Source organism: Ailuropoda melanoleuca, chromosome 3 (genome assembly GCF_002007445.2).
Source record: "Ailuropoda melanoleuca isolate Jingjing chromosome 3, ASM200744v2, whole genome shotgun sequence".
NCBI classification, from domain to species: Eukaryota; Metazoa; Chordata; class Mammalia; order Carnivora; family Ursidae; genus Ailuropoda; species Ailuropoda melanoleuca.
The window spans coordinates 90,017,494-90,043,148 of NC_048220.1; the positions used below are offsets into that span (position 1 = coordinate 90,017,494).

Below are 25,655 nucleotides of genomic sequence, written 5' to 3' on the forward strand. Positions count from 1 at the left end.
GCACCTTTTACAAATTGGCATTTGTATTCATTCACCTTATCTTCTGTGAAGGTGGTTTTGCCAACATGGAATATGGTGTTTCCATCAACAAAAGATTGCAGAAATACATGCAGGAACCACCTAGGCACCTTGATGCCTCGGTGTCTAAGTAAGAACTGGTACAGGAAGGGCTGTGGGTTGGGAGGAGACAGAAGTGTGGAGCCAGTCTCCTCATGACAGTAATAACCGCAGACATTACTTTGATGGCTAATAGTGTGCAGGGCCCTGTGCTAAGCACTCCTCATGAATCGTTTCAATCCTCACAACAGCCCTGGGAAGGAGGCACCATTAATAATCCCCATTTTATAGATCATAACACTGAGGCCCTGAGTTAAATCACTGCCCAAAGTCAGGGTCAGAAAGCACAGAGCCAATGTCAGGTTTGGGCAATTTGACATGGGAGACTGAGCTCATCCCATTCAGCAGAAACAAAAGCAGAAGAGTGTGTACCAGGTGAGCCGAGGAAGGGGACACCTGAGCTGCCACATGGCTGAAAGGCCACTGGAAGCCACCTCTCCCCAGGTCATTGCTATCCCAATTCACCAAAATTATGAAAAGTAAATAAAATAATTTTTCTTCTCACTGGAGGAGATTAGGAATACTCCTAGCAGTATCCAGGCTCACGTTTCATGATCAGCGTGATTGCTTTCCTTTCAATATTAGTTTTTGGGATGATACTGCTCAATTTGATCTCCCAGACATGACATGAAAGGCTGGAGCGGGGAAGAATCTGCCCGCTCGACTCTGCCAGCACTTCCGGCGGGTAAAATTCCAGCGGGGCTGGGGGATCTGAGCCTGTCCACTGCCCTGGGCTTTTGACAAGAGCCTTCAGGTGGCTTCCAAGTCAGTTGTGGTCACCTCTTTTCCATGGTCCCACTTGGAAGGGGAGGAATCACCACAAAGGCAGACAGAGGGTTAGGAACCATCTGTAGGAAGGTAAGGAAGAAAGGTAGCTTGGGGCTGCCTGGCAGGGGTTGAGAAAGAACCAACCTAATGTCATCTTCCAAAAGGAAAACGTCCAACATTTTCTTACCCCAGAAATTAATCCGCTTAATAAGGATCTGACTTACCCTAAACCTCACTTTTGTCATTCCATTGATCTCTTACCCCTGATTGGAACTGATGGGAATTTGTCGACATCGATCTACCTTGTGGGTGCGTGCTCCGTGCTTCATGGGAACCCGTTTGCTCAGCTTCCACACGTCGCTGCCAAAGAAGGCAACTGCCTTCCCTCCTAGAAGCCAGACTCTCACGAGAGGACTCTGACCCTCCTGGCACACAGAAGTACCCAGCACCTCAGCCTGTGCGGCCACATTGCAGCCTGCCTCTGCTCTCCCTTGTCACTACGACTGTCACTTGTCACCATCGCCATTTCCCTAGGCAGCCTTTACACCCAGTGGTCTATTCCTGGCCACAGATCCAACACCCCATCTCTCACCCTCTCTCTCCCTTCCCTTTCTCTGTTTCTCTCCCTCCACCTTCTCTCCCTCCTGTCTGTCTGTCTGTCTCTCTCTACAACTCACTGATAGGTCAGGAAACAGAGCATTTTCACTCATGCTGAAATTTCCCAAGAAGGCCCAGTATAGAAAAGGAATTCCCTCATCTCCTTCATGTTCCTCCCCTAGTTTAGGACTGTGCCTCCCCGACCCCAGCCCACCTGCGGCCCCTCTTCCTGAAGTGCCGGATGAAGGGGAAGCAGCATAGGAGTCTGCTCTTCGAAACTCGGAGAAGTGCTTGGGGCCCTTTAGAGGCACGGTGTCTTGGGCCTAGGAGCCTATGAAAATGTGTTCACCTTTAAAGTATCGACTGAAATCCAAAAGAACGTTACAACATCAAAATTAATCGTTTGGAAACAAAATCATAAAAATCTTTTCAAAATTTTTTATCAGAAAAAAACCTTGCCTTCTGCATGGGTATGGGCTCATTTAGTTGGTCAGATATGATGGGATGTGGGACCCCCCGAGGCTGTCAAGGCCCCCAGTGGCCCTGACCAAGGTTTGCACCCACGCCATGGCAGGAAGGCTCCGCCAGCACACACCCTTCAAGTTAGCTGCACGTGGCCAATGCTGAGCCATGCTGACTTTACGCTCTTGAAGTGAGGTCAAGAGCCCTTCAGCACTCTCCATTTCAGGCATGGAGGTAGCCCGAGCCACTGCCTCAGGCCTCCACTTGGTATTAATCAGCTTGACACAGAGTACTTGAAAGTTGCAAGATACTGCTGGCTGATTAGCAGGCCAGGATGGCGCATTTGAAATCTGCATCAGAAACCCAAGTGTGTGATAAGCTGATGTGACTAAAACTTACCTACCACCACTTCTAATGACCTAGGGTTGTGGGGAATATGGAAATCGGAAGCCCCTGATAGAAAAACCTCAGGGAAGAAGCTGTAGAAGTCCCTAGATATCCTCAGTCCCCCCCCCCAATTAATGGAAAGGCAATTCCAGTCATTTAACCAGACGGGATTCCTTTCAGCAGTGGAATATGCCGTTCCCACCAGCAACTCTGACTCAGAGGCAAGAAATTGAGCTGGAGTCACACCTACTGCAGGGGGAGGCCGAAGAGTCTGGGAACCGGTTAGGGAGTCTCTCCAGGGGTACCTGACCAGAATAGCAAACACACCTGGTGGAATTTAACTTGGGAAGAAGAGGAGGGCACTGTGGAGACATTGCTGTGGGCTCTGGGAGTCTGGAATGGGCAGCTCCTTATTTAAATGGGGGTGTGTAGGGGCACCTGGGTGGCTCAGTCGTTAAGCACCTACCTTCCGCTCGGGTCAGGATCCCAGGCTCCTGGGATGTAGTCCCACATCAGGCTCCCTGCTCAGCGGGGAGCCTGCTTCTCTCTCTCTCTCTCTCAAATGAATAAAATCTTTAAATGGGGGTGAGTGGAGAGAAGATGCACCCTTCAAAAAGGACCCTTCCCTGCATGCCCTGCTCCCTGGCCTAGTGCATACAAGCTCTCCAGCATTCCCTGTGAGGGTTCGTTCACTGGAGGGAGGAAATGAAGGAAAAAGAGTGCAGGCAATGGCAGGTCTTGGCCACAGTGCCACTATAGACTGAGGCACTGAGACTGAGGAGCTGTTTCAAGCCATCTGGAACCCAGGCTAACTACAGCACTGAAATTTGCAACCAAGTCACCTCTTCGGAAGTTTGACTTGCATCCGAACCATTGCTTTAATAATGTCACTCTCCTCCTACATGCTGAGGCTTTCTTGAGTGGGGGAAAAAAAAAAGGGGGGTAGAATTACTATTAAGAAATGGGGACTTGCTCAACCCCGGAGGCATCCATTGGATGTGGCCTGCATGTGAAGATAACAGTCATTTGTAGTTTGGCAATGAAAGGGCTGAGGTTCCCGTGATAACTCCCGAGTGCAGAGGGAAGCGCTTCCCTGGGCTCCTGAGGATTATCACTCCGGGCAAAGGGGCCCAGGGGTTTGGTCTGCTCTGTTCACTTCATGCTATGACAGCATCTTACCTCTGTCCCTCCCTCTCCCAGCCGCCTCCACTCCAACCACCTGTACTGTGACTGCCACCTGGCCTGGCTCTCGGATTGGCTGCGACAGCGGCGGACAATTGGCCAGTTCACACTCTGCATGGCTCCTGTGCACCTGAGGGGCTTCAATGTGGCGGATGTGCAGAAGAAGGAGTACGTATGCCCAGGTGAGCCTGCCCCACCCCTCTTTCCTCTGGACTGTCACTCACCCACCGCAGAGCCTTCCCTGACATCACCCTGGGCATGAACCCACGCCCAGCCCAGAGCTGGGTGTGGAATCTCATAGCTCCCCCAGCACTCCATAGTCACTTGGACTCTGGGGTACCCCGAAGGATTCTGAGGAAGAAGTTCCTGTCATTGAGTAAAGGAAACTGCTCAAGGAAGTCATGAATCACTTTCTGTTAAGCTTCCTCCTCCATCGATGCTAAGAAAATTAACATGTGTTAAGTACATTGTTTAGCATTTCCTAAACACATACCTGTTGTCAAATTGCTCATAGAAATTGAGAGACAAGTTAATGGAGGTGGTGGGGTCAGCCTCCTTGGCTGGAAACCCTAACTCTGCCCCTTAGTAGTGTGTGACTTTGGCAAGTTACCACATGTCTGCAGAATGGAAAAATCATAGTACATAACTCTAGGGATGGGTGGGAGGATTAAATGAAATAATGCATAGAAAGCACTTAGCATAATACACAGCACTTGGTAAGAGCTAATAAGTGGAGCTTAATTATTATAGTTTAGTGGGCCCACAAAATGTGCTGAGCAAACATAAGAGTTTGATCTGTGGGTAATTGAAGTGTAATGGGAGCACAGGCTGCGTAGTACAGAAAACAGAACTGTGCAGACAGAGCGGAAGGCCGCACAGACCTCCAGGGACGGGAGGCAGCTTAGTGACCCAAGATCTCCCCAGAGGATGTAGTGGCTTTTAAACCGAGTCCTCGGTTCCAAGCTTGCTTATTCGTTTTTACTTTTCATTGACACCCTCCACTCCTACCAACGCCCTCCTTCTGGTGGCAAAGCAATAGAGCTAATCCCTGAATTGCCTCAAAAACCAAGTCTTCAGTTGAGGAGTTTCTCACAGGGGTGTTCCGATTTCCATAAACCCAGTGCTGGAACAGGAGCCCAGTGCCTCTGAAGGCTGATCTTAGGGGCTTGGCCTGCAGGAAGGAGGAAGCACAGGGAGCTCAGCGCTGGGATGGGAGGGGAGGGACTGCATACCTCACATTTCTTTTTTTTCTTTTTTTTCTTTTTTTTTTAATTATATTATGTTAGTCACCATACAGTACATCCCCGGATTCTGATGCAAAGTTCGATGCTTCATTTATTGCGTCCTAGTTCTTATGTTCCATAGATGAGAGAAATCATATGATAATTGTCTTTCTCTGCTTGACTTATTTCACTTAGCATTATCTCCTCCAGTGCCGTCCATGTTGCAGCAAATGTTGAGAATTCGTTCTTTCTGATAGCTGAGTAATATTCCATTGTATATATGGACCACAGCTTCTTAATCCAGTCATCTGTTGAAGGGCATCTCGGCTCCTTCCATGATTTGGCTATTGTGGACAATGCAGCTATGAACATTGGGGTGCATATGGCCCTTCTCTTTACTACGTCTGTATCTTTGGGGTAAACACCCAGTAGTGCAATGGCTGGGTCATAGGGTAGTTCAATTTTTAACTTTTTAAGGGACCTCCACACTGTTTTCCAGAGTGGCTGTACCAACTTGCATTCCCACCAACAATGTAGGAGGGATCCCCTTTCTCCACATCCTCTCCAACAATTGTTGTTTCTTGCCTTGTCTATCTTTGCCATTCTAACTGGCGTAAGGTGGTATCTCAGTGTGGTTTTGATTTGAATTTCCCTGATGGCTAATGATTTTGAACATTTTTTCATGTGTCTGTTAGCCATTTGTATGTCTTCATTGGAAAAGTGTCCGTTCATATCTTCTGCGTCACATTTCTTGACCATCGTTGTTTTCAGAATTGAAGGCAGCCGGGAGCCCCACGTGTGCTGCAAACGGGCCCCCTTCTGCTCGTAGGCTGCATTGGCAACATGGAAGATTTTTTTTTTAATTCAACTTCATCCCGCTCCCTGCCGCTCTCTCGTCATGTTACTACTTCATCAAGTTATTTATTATCCAAAAACATTTTAACATGTCTCGGAGCAGTACCTTAATAATTTCCTATAGACACCCACTCAGAAATCACTTCCCGTCAAACACATATAATAAAACCGTTTATCACACAGGCACCCAACTCACATATACTGACTGTAATTACAGTAATTATTAGGCAAAAAGTACAATATCGGCATAAGTGCCAGTGAAAGAAATAATTATAGAGTGCAGGAGTCATCCAAGAGCTAGTGAGAAAAACTAATTAGAGAGAATGTTAAAACACATCATTAGAGGTGGGTGCCAGGCTCCCAGCTCCGCGCGAACATGATACCACTTCGTCAGGACAGCGCCCTCCCATCAAAGGAGTGGCAACTTGCTTTCCCCCGTCTGCAGTCAGGATCCAAGCCCCAGGGCATGAGGCTGGCCCTCCTAGGCCCTGGAAGTGCTAGTGCCCCAAATCTTCCTGCTTCGAGAAGGCTCCATCTAGCAGGCGGGTTAACAGTTAAATAAGAGCTTTGCTCTCACCTCCCCTGTTTATGTCAATCAAGCCCAGGCTTGGGGTGACCCCCAACGCTCCGTAGTAGGAAGCCAGGTGTTTCTGAGGACATAAGACTCTGGCCCATGGACCCCGGACATGAATGTGCTATTAATCTGCACCCCCACAGCAGTAGTAGAAATTTTAGCGAGTGACATGTGGGAACCCCTCTGCGGAAGGGATTCTTTGATCCTGTCCAGGCTCTCCTGGGTTAAAAACAGAATTCTGTGCAGGGAGTCGCATTCTGCAAGGGCCTCAGTGAGATATCATGTTGGCTGAATTGAATGTCCCTGATGAATGAAACACTGCTGTCTTAGTGGGGTGCAGGAGGAGCCCCCCTCCAGAAGGTGCGATCTCTTTAATAACTGTTAAAGGTAGTTTGTGAGACTGTGTTAAAGGGTTGCCAGAGAAAGCCGAATGGAGCACGACGCCGTGTGTGCACCCTCAGGAGGTCAACAAGGAGGGCTGCTTTCACGCCCTGACCGTGCCCCCCGCACACACACCCTACCGTGGAGCGTGCAGGCTCCAGCCATGGCAGAGCCCACAAGGCTTCCGTGTGAGGCAGTGTGCTGTGAATCCGATCCCACTGCTTGTAAACTGCGAAAGCGTCAGTGTTCCTTGTTCAAGCTCTTCCCCCGGTAACTCACCGGAGGAGGACTTCCGTCGAGAGAGGCAGGAGTTAGAACATCTCTGTAAAGATAGAGGTCGGCTGCTCAGGAGAAAAAAAGGCATGGGCGCCAATTTAGCCATCCCTGCATGTAACTTCATCACCAGTGGCCCCTGTCAGAGAAGCATCAGAAAACCTTCCGGGGCCCTTAAACCGTATCAAAAAATTCACCAAACACATGACTCCAGAGATAGGGAAGAGCTTTATCTCGCTCAGCCTGGGAGGGCCCTGCCTGTTCAAGTCCCTGCTATCTCCCTGTGAATTAAATCCAGCCGGCTGAAGCCAGGCCTCTTCTCCCCGGAAGCCCTGGCTACAGGCGCCCTATGGCTCCTGCTAACCCAGAATTTGCTAGCGGCACACAAAAATTCATCTCCTCTGTCAACTTACCCTTCCAGTCGAAGGTATTTATTTTCTTCCTGTAAGGAGACACCTGGGAATTTTTCAAAGGGTGGGAGACCATATTTTATTTTTCATTAACGTTTTTCGTCAGTATACAACTGGACTGCTTGGTTTCCTTCAGTCACTGCTGCAAGGATTTCTCTGTGAACTTTTCTAGTTTTAAAGAGGAAGGTTAGGGCCCTAGGACTAGAAGAGTCTGTGGTCCCTGCTGCTAGTTGCCTAAACCAGACTGGGACTTGATACCGAGCTCATGGTAACAGACCAGAGAAAAGTTCTACTTTGGCCATTACTTGACTCACGTGAGTTGCAAGTTTTGTTTCGTTCTGCTTTGTTTTCCCATCCTTACCTAAAAGGTTTATGTTGGGGGTTAAGCTCTAGGATTTTATCTTCCATACATCAATTTTCTGGTGCCTTAATCTGAAGAAGTTTCTACTAGTCAGAATTTGTAGTTCAAGGGTATTAGTTGAATATTTGACCTCTTGAGTCAATTATCTCTTTCCTTTAAACATCTTTGTATTCATTGGTTTTGTCCACCTATTTCACACTTACCTGCCCACAGCCTTTGAGTGTGAGATACCCTTTCCTGAAGATCAATCTTATCTTCTAGGACAAAGGGCTCCCATCAGATATTTTTCAGGTGCCCCAATGCCTAGAACAATACTTGCTCCTTAAAGCGTCTCAAGAAACCCTTCCTCATTTATTGTTAAAATGAAATAGGCATATCTCCCTGGAAACAAGAAACTTTCCCCTACTTTTTTTTTTTTAATTTGGGACTAGTTACTAAGTATAAAGATAATTAAGGTAAGCCACGACTAGCCACCCAGCTCCTTAGGAGGTTTTAATTAAAACACCATAATTGGACATTGCAAGAATGAGATGATTAGGTTTATTTAGCCATTCCTAAAATTATCACGCCTCTGGTATTTAAATCACGTTCATTTATATTCTCATCATAATTGCTCAAGTCCCATTGTCATTGCAGTCTGTTGTTGGCTTTTGAAAGGCCAGAGGCCAACAGGGATGCTTAATTTGAATGCTGGAATTAATTTATTTCCACATCCTCACAAGGCCATTGGATTTTTCAGTTCTGTGCACTCTGCTGGGTGGAAGTCCTTTTAAAGACAGGAAGAAATAAACACAGCTCTAACAAGAGTGTCCCGCCATCTCCAGCGTAGCTTACACAGTGTGTGTCTTGGCCCCTGAGCCTCCTCTTCCTACCTCCTGAGACCCAGACTCTGGTGGTTTTCCATGTCATGGCAATAAAGAGAGGCATTGGGGGTGTCTTTATGGTAGAGGAGGTGGTACAAATAGCATTGGACCAAATTTTAGAACTTTGTTGTTCACTAGCTCCGTGATCTTGGACTGTTTGCCTGACCTCCCTATTTTTCCCTTTCCTCATCTACCGATGGAATGGTAATATTAATATTAATTAATGGAAATAATATTAATAATAGGACCTACGTCACGGGTGTTGCGAGAACCAAGCGAGATTGTGCATGCAAAGCACTTGATGCAGTATCGGGCACATGGGAAACATTCCATAGCGTTAGCTGCTATTATGAGAATGACGTCATTCTTAGTTTGGCCACCATTGTGTCCCTGGACAAGTACTCTCCCTCCAAGGGATGGTTTCCTCACCATCTCTGTGAGGTCTCCTTTCTAGGTCTGAAGTTCGGTGACCTTTGCCCTATTCACTTGGGCACACGACTTAGGCCTGTCCATTTTTGGCGTGATGCTGAATAGAAGAACAAATTTGAGGAGGCAGTTGGGCAGGAGCCAGTCTCCCCAGTCATCGCTCCTCTTTCTCTCTCAGGCTGGAGGGCATGTGGTGCAGTCAGCAGAGACAGGATGACGCGATCACTGTCCACGCCAGCCGTCACAGGCACTTCCGATGACAGGTCTAGCTGGGGATGCATTCCCACCCTCATGCTCATTGCGGGCCCCTGCCCCAGCTGGGAAAGAGCAGCCTGACGATCAAGGAAGAGCAGGGAAAGGCCAACCCCTCGGCTGCCCCATGTTCTGCCCTGCCCTCCCTCAAGACATCAGGCCACAGTCCGGGGAGTCAGGAGACACCAGAAGACGGGACATCTCTGTTTCCTCCTTGTGTGGCATGGAGGTGGCTCTGGTTCCAGTTTGAAATTCCTGAGCTAAAGTGGTGATTCAGAAAGGGGAGACAGGGCCCAAGGGCAGACAGGTACTTGGCCCGTAGCCCTGTCCCCCTGTTCTGGATGAGAACTTCTGTCCACTTCAGGGCAGCAACACTTTTGTCCCATTAAAAGAGATCCTAGGGCAGTTAGCTTGGGCACCCATTTAAAAACAAAGAGCGAGTCCACACGCACTCCACGTTCATCTCGAAACATCTCCGAACATAGGTTACAGGGGTTCTGTGCACTAGTGAATCGCTACACTCTGATTTAAGCTGCTTTCTTTGCCGGGAAGAGGAGGAGGTGGTAGCGGCAGGCAGGCTTGCTTGGGGACGGTGAGCGTTCGTGGGCCCCATGGGCACGTGTTCCTACAACAGGAGCACGCAGTGCGTGTAGGCAGACACAGGCCCAGATCGTCCCCTCCCTTCAAAGATGGGTGGAGACTCTCTACCCCGATCAAAACATTCTGTTCCCATTCCTCTCTGCTTCTCAGCTTCTACAGTACTCCTAGAATTTCCTGGGTAGAAAGGTGGGTGTTTCCTTTGTCCCCCTTGGAAATCCACAGTCACGGCACCACCCCCATGACTCTCAATATACATACACGGGAAAGGCTGGGAAGGAGGGATTTGCTCACAGAGCTAGGCGGAGTGCCTAGGACACCCTTACCTGTGCAGGTGAGCAAGGCTCAGAGGGAGCCCCAGGGGACTGGGCGGATAGTCTTTGCTGACACTGACCTGTGGCAGAAAGACCTGAGCTTCAGGCATGAAAGTCCCATCCACCCAACAGCCACTCCATCCCTCCACTCTATGGCTGATCCTATCAACCAGAGCCCAGGGCCCTCAGAACTCAAGCCCCCCCCCCCGGGGCCCTTCTAGAAGGATTGCTTGCCCCCCCCCATAGCTTGGTGACATTCAGCCCCCACTCTGCCAGGCTTCTAGATCAATTTCATTCATGTATTCGTCCTTTCACTCACCCAAGATATGTTTACTGAGTTCATGTTTTGTGTTTCAGCCCTATTTTGGGCACTTGGGATGTAACAGGGCATAAGACAGAACAGGTCATGGCCCTTGTAGGGTTTACATGCTAGTCTCAGTCTATCCAAAGACAGAAAGCCAAGGGGAGGGACTTCTGCCATCACAGCACTCGAAGGCTCAAAGGGAAATGGGCTTGGTCCATCAGGCATTGATCAGAGGGGAACATTTCCGGGGAAGATGAACCCATCTTTCAACCCCACCTTAAACCTGAAGTGTTTTGTTTCAACAAGAGGATAACACCCTCACCATGTGTGAATGCCTGGCTGGGGAGCCGCCAGCCCAGGATGCTGACAGAGGCTATAATTACCTTTGTTTCTCTCTGCGTAATTAAAGGTGTTATTAGTGACCTGGTTACAGAATCTTTTTCAGTCTTCTTTTTTTTCCTTGACAACATCCCTTGAAATGTGGCACATGCTGCCTACAGAACATGAGCCACCCTCTGAAAGACCCAGCCCCTTCCCAGAGGGATTCAAGACTGCACCCTGAGTCTGGTTGAAACAGATTTAACGTCAGCATAGATGTCAAAAGGGGCATTTTTAAAAAAAAAACTCCATTTCAGAACTTCCTATTGCCCACGTGGGCCCTTGACTATAAAGTCTTTCTCCCCCACTTCCCTTTCTGATACAGCCCAGCTGAGAAATATTTTGACAGATCAAAAGAAGGACAACCATCTTCTACCCTCTGCCTCAGTGGATAGAAATACAGGAGCACAGACTTCGGCCTTCCGCATAGCCCCTAACATTACCCCAACAGGAAGGAGCCCAGGGTGTGAGGATTCTCCCTGACTTTGTCAGGTGCCCTTCGCCCCTGGATGTGGAGGGCAGGCATGGCATTTTTCTTTGGGGAGCATCCCTTGGACTTGGAAAGCCCTGATATCAGAGGTCATGCCACTCCCAGCCTCTCTTGTGTGTGGGCAGAGGGAGGGAGCTCTTCCCACAATAGGCCCTCTCGACCACCTGCAAAGAGTGGAGCAGAGGACAGACAGGGGCTCTTGGGTGTCCTACTCCTCTGCTTCCCTGCCTCTGGAGACCAGGAGTAATGAATCTTTCCCTCCAGAAAGGACTTCAGAAGTCATGCAATCCAAACTCCTTATTCACTGAGATAGTAGCAAAAAGCTCGGAGGAGTACTACGACTTGCAGACCATTAGTGGCAGAGCCCGACTCATTAATGTAACAACAACTAACTTTACTAAGCTCTGACTGTGCGGTGCCTTCTTCTAAATACTTTATATGCATTCACTTCCTTTGCCTTCCCAACAAAACCATGCTATGAAATAAGTATTGTCATCTTCCCCCATTTCACAGATGGGGAAGACTGAGGCACAGGGCTCTAAGGATGAAATAACAGTACCAGGATTCAAATTGAGGCAGTGGGACCCCAGAGCCACAGCACTCTCATTCCTGATCTGAGGTTCTCACAGCTGATTCTGTGGGATTGCCATTCCCTCAGAAACGGAACAAAGTTGGTATCCCTTCTCTCAGAGAATGTTCCAGGTGGGGACTTTGGTGTAAGTCATCCTCTCTCTGGCATTTTTCATGGTCTCCATGAGATCTGCTAGTGCGACACTGGAGAGTTTGAAGTCCTTGTGCCCTAGACAAGAATGTTTTCCCAAATGTCCCAGCTAGGAGGATATTTTTAAATATTTGATGTGTGTGTGTGAGAGAAAGAGAGAGGAGGTGAGGCCAAGGGAAATAAGAATCTATGATTACTGGATTAGCACTTGCCAGCAAGGTAAATGTTCCACATCGAGCCATTGGCATCTCTTTGAGCCCTTGAAGAAGGACCTGTCGAGTGCAGAGAGGGGACCTTTCACTTGAGTCTCAGTGTCCACACAGGCATTTGCTACAGGCCCTATTGGTCCTCTTAGGCAACCACTGTAGCTGGATCCTTTCTGACTTCCCAGACTCCACTTCTCCAATGAACAGAAGCCAAACCAAAATTAGTTTTCCCCTGCAGAAGTTTTTGCATTTCATGTTTAATCTCTATCCATGGGCTCCCAGCCAGAAGTCCCATGTCTGAGCAGCGAGGAGATATGCAGAGTTGGTCTGAGCTTGGTCTCAGCCAGTGGCCCTCTGCTCTGGGTGTGGGGATCTGGAAAGATGCTGACATAATCCCTGCTGACTAGATCTAGCAGGATAAGGTGGGATAAGGTCCTGTGGAGGTACTGGGGTTGAGTTTACCTTTTGGGCCACAATGTTCACATTTGGAAAACTAACCACAGGTTTGAGATTCTTACCTCAGTTTGAAGAAGTAGTGATAGCATGAAAACTTTTATGTTTTGGAAAATGTCTGAATTTACTTCTTGTGACCCTTTGAATCCTGAGTTAGTTTGCTATTATATGTATTTCTCTGTTTGACTTTCTAAATAAGTTCCTTAGATGCCATTTACCTGGGTTTTTACCACTTTGCTTTAAATTCATACCAGTTCTCATCTCAAAATTAAAAACTGACTCCAAAATATGTAGTAACTTATTTGCCTTTTTTTCTAACGAGATAGGTTTTACTTGCATGTTCTCTGGACATACAAGCTGTTTGAAAATGCCTTGGATGATATCACTGCTGGCGATTGGACACTTGGACGACATCAATGCCCCAAATAATGAAATTCTGACGCCTTTTTCCCTCCCACTTGGTTTTAGTAGTGAGTTCTAGCCTCTAGAGAAAAGAATGAAAATGTGTCTATACTCAGCATCGAATCCCCAAATAAAAGCCAAAAAACGTGGGTGTTCTTTCAAACATTGGGCTGAGAATGTAGTCCCAGTTTACACTGTTTGCATTCCAGTGACACATTTTCACATGGGATTGACTCTGCAAGCAACCCTTTCTCTGAAAGACGAGGATGATGGGATAACAGAGCAGGTGGAACAATCCAGAAACAGGTCAAGGTCAGACTTTCTCCTCTTGGCTAAATATTTAGCCACTGGCAGCTGTGTCTCCCAGATGAGGGGAGATGTCAGCTGGTGAAAATGTTTCAGGTAGCTTTTCAGGCAATGCTGGGAAGTGGTGAAGGGGCACAGAAGGCCAGGTGGCTCCTGACCCTGCCATGATTGACCTCTGTGTTCTGGACCCACAGGCCCGCACTCAGAACCTCCATCCTGCAACGCCAACTCCATCTCCTGCCCCTCGGCCTGCACTTGCAGTAATAACATCGTGGACTGTCGAGGGAAGGGCTTGACTGAGATCCCCGCCAACTTGCCAGAGGGCATCATCGAAATGTAAGTGTCCCATCTGCCACCCTCTGTCCCTGGCGAGTTCACCTCTCTGTCTCAGCCAATCCCCCAGTGGTCCGGCAGCGCACTGGCCTGTTAGAGCTAACTATGAAAAACACTCAGGAATCTCTTTGCTGTCCTTCCAGGCTCTCCCAGGTGTGGTAGCTTCCAGAGCACAGTCAGCAAACTATTCCCGGTGGTCTAAATATGCCCACCACTTATTTCTGTAAATAAAGTTTTATTGGAATACATCCACACCTACTGTGTATGTATTGTCTATGGCTGTCCTCACAAGGCGGGCTTGAGTAGTTGTGACTTATGGCCCACCAAGCCTGATACATGTGCTCTCTGGCCCTTTCCGGTGGGGGTTTGCCAGTCCCTTCCCTGGAGTTGCCCTCGGATGATGTTCTAGCTCTACCATCTACTAGCCGTGACTTTGGGCAAAATAATTGCTCTGTTTCATTTCTAGTTCTCTCATCTATAACAATGTCATAATTATAGTATTGTCCATGGGTCATTGTGAAAACAGAATGAAATACTGCACGTAAGCCCTTGATATGGTCCTTGGCACGTGGGCCAGTGCTCTGTGAAGTGGTGGTAGTATTGGCAGAAAGTACATGAGTGATGAACTCATTTCATAGCTACCATTATCTGAGCAAGACACTGAACTGTTAATTATTTCAAATCACAGATTCTTGTCCTCTAGATTCGGTCTGTAAGTACACAGACAAGCTTGTGCGTGTCTATGTGTGTGCACGGGTGTTCAAAATTCCACTAAAAATTTGTTGACTGTATAGCTCAATCTTGTCCACTCCTCCCCCGTGCATTAGATAATGGCCAGTTTTTCATTCTGGTTTGAGTAAGGATCAATCAACACTGACCTCAAGATCACTCTTTAAATGACCACAAGTGTTTTCATTTTCTACCTTTGCTTTTAGGTGGCTTCATTAAAAACATGGTGAGATAGAACCCTCCTACTCCAAGTATCATCAGATAAAATCCTCCAAATAAGACGCACATTTCCCTAGCCTCTCTGCTGCTCTCCTCCCCTCCTTCCTCCTCCTCTGCATGCCCTTCTGTTCTGATAGATGGCCCCTTAACTCTTTCAGCCATTCACACATTCATTCAACAAACGTCTGTTGTTAGCCCGCTATGTTTCAATCATAGTTCTGTGCTTGACGAGCATCCGTGAATAAGAGAGGTAAACTTTCTGCCTTTATGGTGCTTGCATTCTAGTGGGGGGAGGGGGAGGTAACAAAAAATAAACAAAGCCAAGCAAATTATATATGATAGAAGAGAGTAGCTTTTGTGGAGAAAAATAAATGAGGAAATATTCGAAGTAAGTAGGGGGAAAAAACAAGCGGCTATGTGGAGGAAGAGTGTTGCAGGTAGAGGGCACAGCACGTGCAGAGGCCCAGAGGTAGCAGTGTGCCTGCTGTGCCAGGAGGCCACTGTCGCTGGAGTGAAGTAAACGTAAGGGAGAGCGTGAGAGGATGAGAGTAGAGGGGCAATGAGGAGCCAGATCAAGGGGGCATATTAAGGACTCTGCTTTCATCCTGATTGAGATGATAAGAAACATATGATTTACCACAATGGAGAGTCAGTTTCTTCTTTCTTCATTGGTTTTACCAGCTGAATTAGGGAATCCCTTTAAAACTTTCTTCCCCTAGCCCTGGGAGACACGACTCAAGCCTGCAGCTCTTCCTGAAGGCAGGAGCTAGTCAGTAAAGCGTCCTTTTGGCCTGACACCCACACCTTCTGTGGCCTTCGCTCAACCTTCAGTCTTCTTTCAGCAAGAACCAACAATTAACTCACTTCACATTTTGCTGTTTCCTTCGCTCCTCACGGTCTACCACTCTGGCCTTGGAGACCCGTCCTTGCGTGGAGCTCACTTAGACCCCATGCCACTCTTGCTCACCCCCTTGCTTCTCCCCCTCTTCCATTGCCTTTAGCTCCTGGCCTTACCCTCTTCCCTTTCTGTGCTGTTTCCCCTTGTCTTTATCTTCCTCCCCTAATTCATTTCCCCCCTTGTCTCCCTCTCCCCACCAATGATCTTCCCGCTTCACTTCCCAGCCCCATCTCTCTCTTCACCCAGTTAATGCTTTGCTCCCTGTTGTAAGAGCCCTCTGCCTTCTCCCTCCATCCATGCCAGGGTAGGACTCTGGCCCTCCCAAGACAGATGTTCAAGACAGAATTCTTGCCCATGTTCATCTCATTTCAGGCTCCCACAGATCTTTGCTTTATTTCTCTGCCCCACTTCGTTCCTTTCTCCCTCCATCTGCCAGGTTTATCTTCCCTCTTTGGCAGCCATAGATCTTGCCTCAAACCACAGCCTGATTAAAGAAGCCAGTCTAGTAGTCAAGCTGTAACTTGACCCCCACCAACCCCTGACTCACCCTCCTCTGCTCCACATCTTTATACCTCCAACTTGGGCCTCACAGGCATACAGCTCAGGTGTCTGGGAGAGAGAAATTGCAGATGTCCACATCAGAGGTGGGGTCCATGCAGACCAAGCCATACCTGGACTATTGGGCTCATACCAGGACACCAAGTTTTTAAAGGGATGTTAACAAACTAGAGTAGCGATTTCTGAAAGGCTGTCTGATTACTGATATTTTTTTTCCTGACGTGAAAAGTGAGAAAAACAAGAACAATGTGATGTTTTTCTAGTGAGCAAAACTATTCAATTTAAAGGACTATCCTTTATCTTAAATTCCCGGACTCCCTTATTCTGTTATTGTTGTTTTTAAAAAATGCCTGTTATCATATGAAGTGTTGGCCACGGAAGGCAGAGCATACATGTTTGTGTGTGCTTGCACATGTACGTGATAAATACGTGTTTCATTACCTGTATACTTATTATGTAATTATAAATGTATGTCTCCATATAAACGTGTGCTATATAGAACACACACAGAGAGCACCTTAACTGGCAAAATAAAAGGTCTGTAACCACCTAGCCTGTGAACTCTAGAAGTCTGGGAATGACCAACCTAGCTAGAGTGCTTCTAAAAACAAACAGCCACAAACCGCAACTGGATTCTTAAGAGTGTAGACCATGAACTCAGGGAGCTAGATCCACACACTAGCTCTGGCCCTGCCTTCTAGCTCTTCGTAAATAACTTTGCTGAGTCTTGTTCTACTCAACCGAAACACACAGAGGCCAACGGTACCTTCTTAACAGTTCTTGTGAAAGCGAAATAAATGTGTGCTGTCAAACGCTGATAGACTCAGTTAGTCAGGACTGTTGTTATTTTACGATTGCTAGTACTAGTACTACTACCACATTTTTTTAAACTACTACCACTTCCACTTTTATTAGGCTGGGTGAGAAGGGTTGGACCGTGTCATAGGAGCTGGAGCTACCTGCAGACGCGAACCTTCCATAAATTTGGGTCAGGCTCTTGAGGGTTATGGGTGAGAGAAGAGGTTCAAGAGCCAGGCTAGCCCCTTGCATGAGGGATGGAGCCTGGCTGTAGCTCATCTGTATGCAAATGTATGCAGACATGGAAATAAGGCTGCCCCTGCTTGCCGAGCACCCACGCCCCACCAGACAGATTGCCCAGAATTTCTCCTTCTGTGATGAAATGAAGCTGAGACATTATAGCAGAAGAGGCAAGATTCTATGGTTAGGAGGGCGCAGGGAGAGGTGACATGTAAGGGAGACCTTTGAGGAAGAAACCTGCTCATTCTTCAAGGCAACAAAGTCCGTGCCTGGGGACCTGTGTGTTGGCCCAAAGTCTTGAAAGCTGCTGAAATGCTTCTTCTTAGCAGGGAGAGAAGACCAGCAGATGGGGGAGGTTGAAAGATGAGACAGAGAGTAGAAAGTTGCAACTGCTGTACGCACCCCAGGATGAATAGGAAGTGTCTGATTTATCATCCCAAAGACATATGAATGTGACTTTTTCTTCTTACTGTCAGGAATTCTGCCTCGTGTCCATGGCACCCATACATTGCAGATTTCCCCTCTCTCCTTAGGGATGCTTGGCACCCCAGCAGGCACTCCAGGCCCTGTGCGCAATCCTTAGCCAGTAGTGATGCTCTAACACCTCGGGAGGGGTTCTGCACCACCACCCCCAACATTTGGGGGGAGGAGGGGCTATCTCTCATGCAAAGCAATCTGGCAAACTCTTTCAGAATTTTTTTAAAGCCGAAGCAGCTCAGGGGACTGTGTACTGGTCTCCCCGCATAGCAGAGCCAATTCCTCTCAAAATAGCTTTCTTCCAGAGAACACACGGTGAGACAGCTCCCTGCAGGTTTTCCTCGAAACTGAGCTCCCACCAATGGCACAGTTCTTGCTGCTTTCTGTCATTTCTCTGAACCAGCTCCAGCGCCTAGTAGGGACAGATTCTGGGATGATCCAGGGGCTCACACCTTCCTCTCCTTTATGGTCTTCTGTCTTTCCTCCAGGTCCTCAAGGCTCAAGGGGACCATCCGTACCTAGAGCTCCTCTTAATCTCTGTCCCATCTTCTTCCAGTTTGCTCTGTCCCCCCACACAGCGCCATCCAGCGTGTCTCATGTCCTCTGCTCTTGCAGCTCAATTCAGTTGCTAGGGAAAGGCCGCGGATGGGCTTACGGTCAAGTCATGAGTGAAAGCATCTGGGGGAAAGGTAGCCATCCTCTCACCTCAACTCCATTGTTTATCTGGGGTGAGGAGAAAAATAGTGGTTTATCTGCTTAACAAAAACAAATATTCTCCCATTACACTGGCCACTAGGGGATTTTAAAAAGAGAGAATGGAAAAAAAAAAAAAAAGCAGCCAATAGAACAAAAGGACTGGAGGGTTCTGGAAGCCATCAACATCAGAGATTCTTAAATATTCTGAGAGCACCAGGTTTCTGAGGGACTGTCACGTGGAGGAGGGGAGACGGGGCGGGAGGGGCTGCGGTATAAGGGGAGGCAGATGAAGCACAGCATAATTAAGAACAGAGACTTGAGATAAATAGTCCGGGGTTTAATTCCCAGCTTTGCCTCTCACCTAGGGCACCTTTCTTAACATCTCCTGCTCCAGTCAGCTCCCCTCTTTGCAAAATGGGGCTCATCAGACCTACTAGAGATTTTCTATGACGATTAAATAGCACAATTGTGCAGAAAATTAGCACAATGTTTGGAAGACACTGAATGGAGCCTAAAAAGAAAAGCCTATGCGTGGGGTCACATGGATGACATGAGAGAATGGTTGAGTCTCAAGTTCCCATACTATTTTTCTTCCATTTTTTTTTTCCTAAGATGGTTAAAAAAAAAAAAATCCTCTGGGAGAGGCATCTGGACATATGCACATAATCCAAAGAGCAAATCTGGCTCCGTGCGCACTCCTCTGCTTTTTGTCGGCAAGTGCCAGGTATTCTACAGAGCAGGTTACGGATGACTCATGTCACATATGCCTGCAGCCCTCATCTTTGTTGTTCTATTAATAATAATACTTGCTTTGTAGGATTGTTGGAATAAAATGAGCCGGCGTGCAAAGAGCACGGTGTCTAACATAGACACAGCCCTCAGTAAATGGTCGATGTTTGTCCTTCTTGCCACCAATACTCAAACCCAGCTCCAGAACCTCTCTATCGGTGACTCATAGCCATGCCCTCACGCTGCCATGCTCCTGCCAGTCTCTCTGGCATCATGTTGACTTATGCACTGCTAGAAATATATTGTGTTCTATCGCATGTTTGCAAATGACAGATCATTAAGGAAGCACCGAGAAACTAGGGCAAATCAATACAGAGCGCAAATGGCTGAAATCCCCATCAGATGTTCCCATTGTGTTTACTGGTGCCGGAAGATGTTCAGATGTTTGATTTGTATGTTTGTTTTTATGCCAGTTCTATTAAATCAGTTTGCAGCCTGAAGAATGTTTGCCAAAGAAAGACACATGTGCCATTTAAGAGAGACCTAAAACAGCTGTTGGCTTCAGACACCTCTCTAAATGTGACAGTTTTTGCTGATGCTAATGCTTCTTTCATCCTTCACACCGAATTTTTGTCACTGGGAATATGGATCTTTGCATGCCTGTTCCAGGCTGTATAAAAGCCACCGGGGGCTGTATGCTGCATAGAAACTTTGTGTGTGCGCACGCACCATGGGCTTACTTCCTTCACAAAGGGGCCGTTTCCCTGAGGATGACCTGGCAATGACTAAAAATGGAGGTGCCTCCGCTCCAAATGGGATTCAGCAAAGCTCAGTGACGGAGAGTTCAGGTGTTTGAATGGGACTAACTTGAGTTTCATCCCAGCTGTAGCTCTTCCCGGCTATGTGAATTTGGACAAGTGACTTAACATCTCTGAGCCTCCATTTTCTCATGTTTAAAGTGGGGATAGTAATAATGAATAGGATTGTCCTCACAGAGGTGTAAATATTAAGATAAACCATGGAGAACTCTTAGCCTAATGCCTGACTTACAAGCCCCTGGTAGCTATTAGTTCTTACTATTGTCATTATCCCTGCCCTCGCCTTTACTTCTCATTGGAAGAACACTGACTATTCACAACTACACCACTCAAACAGACTCTGATGCCCCCTGGGGCAAGGTTTACCCACGTTGTGGCACTTGCCGTGGCCTTGGCACTCATAAGGGGTCCGGTGTCCGGCCGGGACCCACAGCAGCATAAGAAGTAGATAGGCTGCAGAGACATATGCCATCCCCAGAGTGTGCACGTCTGACGAGTACAGGATGCACAGAGCCTCCCTGCAGAGATTGGAGTTTTTTGTTCAAAACCACACCTTTGCACTCGATTTGCATATTTATATATATTCGCAACTATACTGCATCTCCCTCAACTCCTACAACCTTTTTACAAAATACCGACTTCTGCAGATGCTGCCTGATGTCTCAGGATCAGCATGGGGGTCTTAACCTCCCAAACTCTTATGTGACTTTGGGGAAATCACTTTAGTCTCTAGGCCTCAGTTTCTCTGTTTTCAGAAAGAAAGGCAGTATGTCCAATGGGCAGAAATAGATGTCAGTTCTGCCACTTACTAGCTCTGTCTCTCTGGACAGGCTACCTGATCCCTCTAGGTTTTCTTTTCTGCATCCACAACATGAGGCCAACACAGCTTGTCTCATAAACTTAAGGATTAAAAGAGACAAAAGACATAAATCAACTTGGCCTCATAAATGATAGTTCTTCCTGTTTGTTATGTTAGCCGTAGAATTTGGTTCTGTGATGGACCGTCTTGGGCTGTCACCGTCCCGATTATTAAACTCCTTGGGGAAAGGTACCACGTATTGTTCACTGGTCCATCCCTCCCTTGGCTCTTACGCCCATCACTAAAGTGGAGGTTAATTGATTACGAATTGCACAGGCAGCCAGCTGACCTCACACGTAGTGCTGACCTGACTTGCATGGGCTCTTGGCCTGCAGCTGGGAGTGGTGGATCCTTTTGCAAAAACTGAGGGGGTTGCCATCGTTACAGACAGTGGCTCTCCCCAGAAGCATCATCCAGCCACAGTCCCTTGCCAAAGTGGCAGGTGAATCACAGGATTCCTGGAGAGCATTTTCCACCTGACTGGCAGCCCAAGAGACCCATAGAGCCACTGCCTTGGCTGCGAAATCCCTGCTGAACTCTGCTCAGCTGGAAAACAAGAATGTCCTTGGAACTTCTCAGTCAAGGCAGCTTGCCCCGAGTCTGCTGCCTCCATGGGTGGCTGGATCCGGTAGCTCACAGACTCGGAGACCTCCTGGCTTGCTCCTGTGCCTTACTGTGAGCCAGCCAGGCCCCCGTCCAGCCAGCCTGTGCCCATGTGCCCAGCCGAGCATGCTCCCCACCCCCTCCGGCAGGCCACAAAGGCTTCCTTAATAGACCGTGGCAGTCTCATTTGTAGACTATTCATCCAGCAGCCAAGAATGATCTGTCCTGATGCTCCCTTTCTCCTCCCACCCGCCCTTCCTCTTTTTCTCCCCCCCCCCCCCACCCTTCCTTTGGCCTGGAGAGTGATTTGTCTGTGTTATGGGTAGGCCTGACAAACCATTCCACATTAGCAGCTGAGATGTTGTTTGAAATGGGAAAATTGCTGGCAAACTGCTCCATTAGCGGTTCCAGTAACAAATACTCTCTTCCCCCAATGAAGATGAGATCGCAGAGGCACAAATTAATACGACTGTCTCCCCGACTCTGCAGCGGGGATTACTCTTCAAGATGAATGGGTTCGTCCCAGCCAGAAATGCATCCACTAGATGTAGCCTCCAAGAGAGCCACTTCCGCCTGTCTGTTCCTTCTGCCTCCCCCCGCCCCCGGTCCCTCCCTGCACACACCTTTTTGTGAGCTGAGGATTTGGGAACATCCATGCCAAATGAGGAGGTGATGAAAAGATCCATGCCCTGGAGAAACGGGAGATGGACAAGGAGAGGCTGAGGCCTCAGCCGAGGCCAGGGCATCACTCATCACCTCTAATAGAGGGCCCTGCCCCCCACTCAGGCCTGGGGCCCATCACACCTGTTCTTGGTGACAGAAGTCATCAGAGAGGCAAGAGAACAAAGAATTGAGATGCTTGCTCACTGCCCGAGGCGCCTTCTCTTCAAGGGAGTTCTGGGCCCTGGGCCTGCAGCACTTCTTGTCATTCCAGCGTCCTAGGAGACGAGGCTCTTCAGGAAAGTCTATAAGGTGGTAAAGCCAGGGATTCTAGGGCCCTCAGGTACCGGGGGCTGCTTTGAAGAGTGTCATGCTGGGAGCCTAAAGACTTGAAGCCCGTTTGTCCAGCACTTTAGAACACCCCATTGAAAAACCCAGAAACAAATATCAAATGTTGTTGTTTATTGTCTGTGGTACTCCTGAAACTAATAAGTCAGTTACACCTTAACAAAAAACACCAAACCAGAAATGAAGTCAGCCGTTGTCATTTCTGCCTGTTTGGTGCCCCTGTGGCCGTGGGCCTGAGTCTTCAACTGAAAGGTGACAGGCTTCTCTGGCAGGTGGGCATTGCTGGCCCACAAGCCATTTCTTCTTCTTTTCTTCATCCCTTTGACTTTTTCAGCACTCTGGGGCTACAGCTTTTTTGAAGAAGACCTCTGTCTTCAAAGACGGCCTATAATAAGCAAGAGCCAGAATCCTCGAGGAGAAGTCCTCTCTTCTGATTTTTCCAAGGGCAGTTAGACCCTGAGGTGGGCTCTCTCTCCAGCAGAATGCGAGTCTCTGGCTTTCGCATAGTGTTTGCCTGGCGTCCTGTAACCAGTAATGGGCGCCATGTGCTGAGAGGGACCATCCTGCCCTCAAGGCCCTCAGCCACCACCTCTTGACAGGCGGATGGCTAACTGACTGTTCTCTGCTCTGTTTCTCAGACGCCTGGAACAGAACTCCATCAAATCCATCCCTGCTGGAGCCTTCACCCAGTACAAGAAACTGAAGCGAATGTGAGTTTCCCCTGGGGAGAGATGAGGCCGCTGTTTTCATTTGGGGGGTAATGTGTCTTAGGTCATGGGCAACCTGCCCCGCTGACAGCCTGCATCGCCTTCTTCCTGGAGAGTTCAGCGTCGGACCTGGAATGCTCTCTAAGATTGGGAGGTGTGGTTCAGGAGTGCTGCTTTCAGATGGTGAGGTATACGGATTTAGACACCTCAGAGCTAAGGGTCTCTCCAACTAGGGCAAAGTAAAACGATCTGAGTGAGAGGCGAGCTAAGTTGGCTAACAAACCCACACCACCATTTCGATTGTCCTCACTTTCCTCACGTGGACCTGAAATAGGAGTGTCAGTAAAGCTGGGACAGTGGCCTTGTGTCAGTCTACGGCACCCTAACCAACGTGCAGCCATGCACACACTCACCTGACGGAGAGCGAGCATCCACCACGTGCAGGAATGCAGGCTCGGTGGACAGAGCGGGCACTAAAACAAAGTCTGCTCTCCGGAGCTTACATACTTGAGTGGGAGAACACAGAAAAGAAACAAATACCAGAAACTGGTAAGTACTAGAAAGTAAGACAAAGGAAGGGCCCACAGCAACCTCTCTGTGCAGGTGACCCAAATGAAGGGTGCGAATGAGGAGCTCTCGGGAGAAGAGGCCTGGGGAGCATACATGGATGGTTTGCAGAGCAGCACGGAGGACAGGAGTGTGAGGGAGACAGTGGTGGGGATTCTGTTGGAGAGGTAGGCGCATAGGGGCCAGATCCTGTGGGCCCTTTAGACCATGGTAAGGACTTTCTGTTCTTTCTAAGTGAGATAAGAAGCCTTGGGCCCTTCCTTATCCTCCAACCACATGTGTCTTGCCTGTGATTGTCCCCACCATCCCCATTATCACTGCATCCAGGATCACTGCCACCACTGTATCCTACCCATACCTGGGGGACACCAACACTGCTGTTCCTTCCCTACCACAGCACCACTGACAGCATCATGCATCATGGCCCTCATGCCTGCCATTGTGGCAACATCATCATTCTTGCCCTTCCTCAACCCATGACTGCCCTGAACCCTGCTCTGTGAGTCACTCAGACCAGGGCACTTGGAAGGGAGGCTAGCAGGATTCAGAAATGGCCCAGCCATTGCCAGCATAGATATTAAGAATCTGGGGAGGAGATACCTTTCCCCTTTCTGGGCTAAGAAATCATTTATCATAGTCTCATAATCAAAACGCTGTTTTCATCTGAGTTACTTACCCTCTCTGGCCCCCACAGAGAAAGAGAGAGCAGGTAGAAATATGCATAGACTCGATCTCGCACCCTTCCGTTGAAGGCTGATTCATCGGTTTCCCTTGAGTAGGAGGGCCTCCATTAAAGAGGTTAAGTGTCTACTGACTCCTTTTATGTTAAAAATAAACATCCCCAAGAAACAGTGGCATTGGTAGGCTTTACCCTCAGATCTTCGGAAGGCAACTTCCCATCTCCCTGGAAATCCAAACCAAACAAGATTTTCTCTTGGTACGATTCCAGAAGTAGAAACCAAAATAATGAGCCAGCCCTGAGCACGTGCTTTTTTCCCCTCCCGTTGGCAGCATTCTTGCTGGCGGAGCTGTATAAATATAGGCCTTAATATTTAAAACCTTGGGCCATTAATCTCCTGGTCTCCCTGCTTCCCCAGCTCACTCCATACACCCCCCCAATTCATTTTTAAAGCCTAGCTTGATTATGCAGCCAGATAGTAATTTCAGTGAAAAATGACAAGTTCAGTCACTGCCCCAACCTATATCTCTTGCATGATTTAAGCTACTGCTCTAATTTTTTGTGAAGTCCAGGTAATTTAGAGCTTGGCTATGTTTTACTGTCCTTTCTTCATCCCATTGGAGTTGCCGTGATCTGTGCATTCAAAATTCATAAGACCTTCTCAGTCACGACCTGGGAAGGGAATTTAATTTTTGATCACTTCTGATGCTACTGATATTTATTATGATGCCCTTTTTTCCCCCCAAGGAGATGGTGGTAGGGAAGAGAGACCACTTAAAAATTTTTCCGATTAACAGAACTTCACAAACCAAGACTGAAGTATGATGGCTTGGGAGAAGTAGGGCCCCTGGTGAGAATGGATTTTAAAACCCTAAGTGTGAATTCCTCCTAGGTGGACATGAACAATCTCTCTAACAGAAAGAAGTTTCTCCTCAACTATGCATGTCTACACCCTCATCTTATCTCTAATAACAAAAAAAAAAAAAAAAAAAAAGATTTCTCCTGGAATGAATGACTTTGTCCCTATTTCTCATGGCCAGCTTAGTATAAAAAAAATACTTCCAGGTAAAAACTAGTATCACAGTAGAGAAGCCATTTACGAGGAGAGTAGTAGGCAGTAGAGAGAAGCCCTTGGTCTTACAGGGCTGGTTAACTGGTGGTGCCAGCAAATGGGGGCCACACCTGTGTGGTTTGGCCAGACAGGTGTGTTCTTTCTTTTCTGTTTCCCATTTCCACGCTTTTAGGTAGAGTAGGATTCCACAGGCTCCAGCACTTGCTAGAGTCCCACAGTTGTATTCCCCACTCTGAGCCTTGCCTGCAGGGAATTTGCCACCTTGGTTCTGAACCATCTGGAAAGTCCACTGCCTCTTGGCCACCCAGTTTGTAAGCCCCAGGTCACTGGAGTACATCTGAGACCGACCAGATGGGAAAACAC

The 25,655-nt window shown here is 48.0% G+C and overlaps 1 protein-coding gene across 2 annotated transcripts in view; it reads left to right on the forward strand.

Annotated features, from left to right (window-relative positions):
* The window catches only part of SLIT3 (slit guidance ligand 3), a 598,007-nt gene that overhangs the window by 471,135 nt on the left and 101,217 nt on the right, over positions 1–25,655 (forward strand). For both annotated transcript variants that reach the window (XM_034656754.1, XM_034656755.1), the window contains 3 exons: positions 3,532–3,695; positions 13,497–13,638; positions 22,906–22,977. In XM_034656754.1, the coding sequence (XP_034512645.1) occupies positions 3,532–3,695; positions 13,497–13,638; positions 22,906–22,977 (378 nt within the window). The remainder of the gene's footprint in view (positions 1–3,531; positions 3,696–13,496; positions 13,639–22,905; positions 22,978–25,655) is intronic.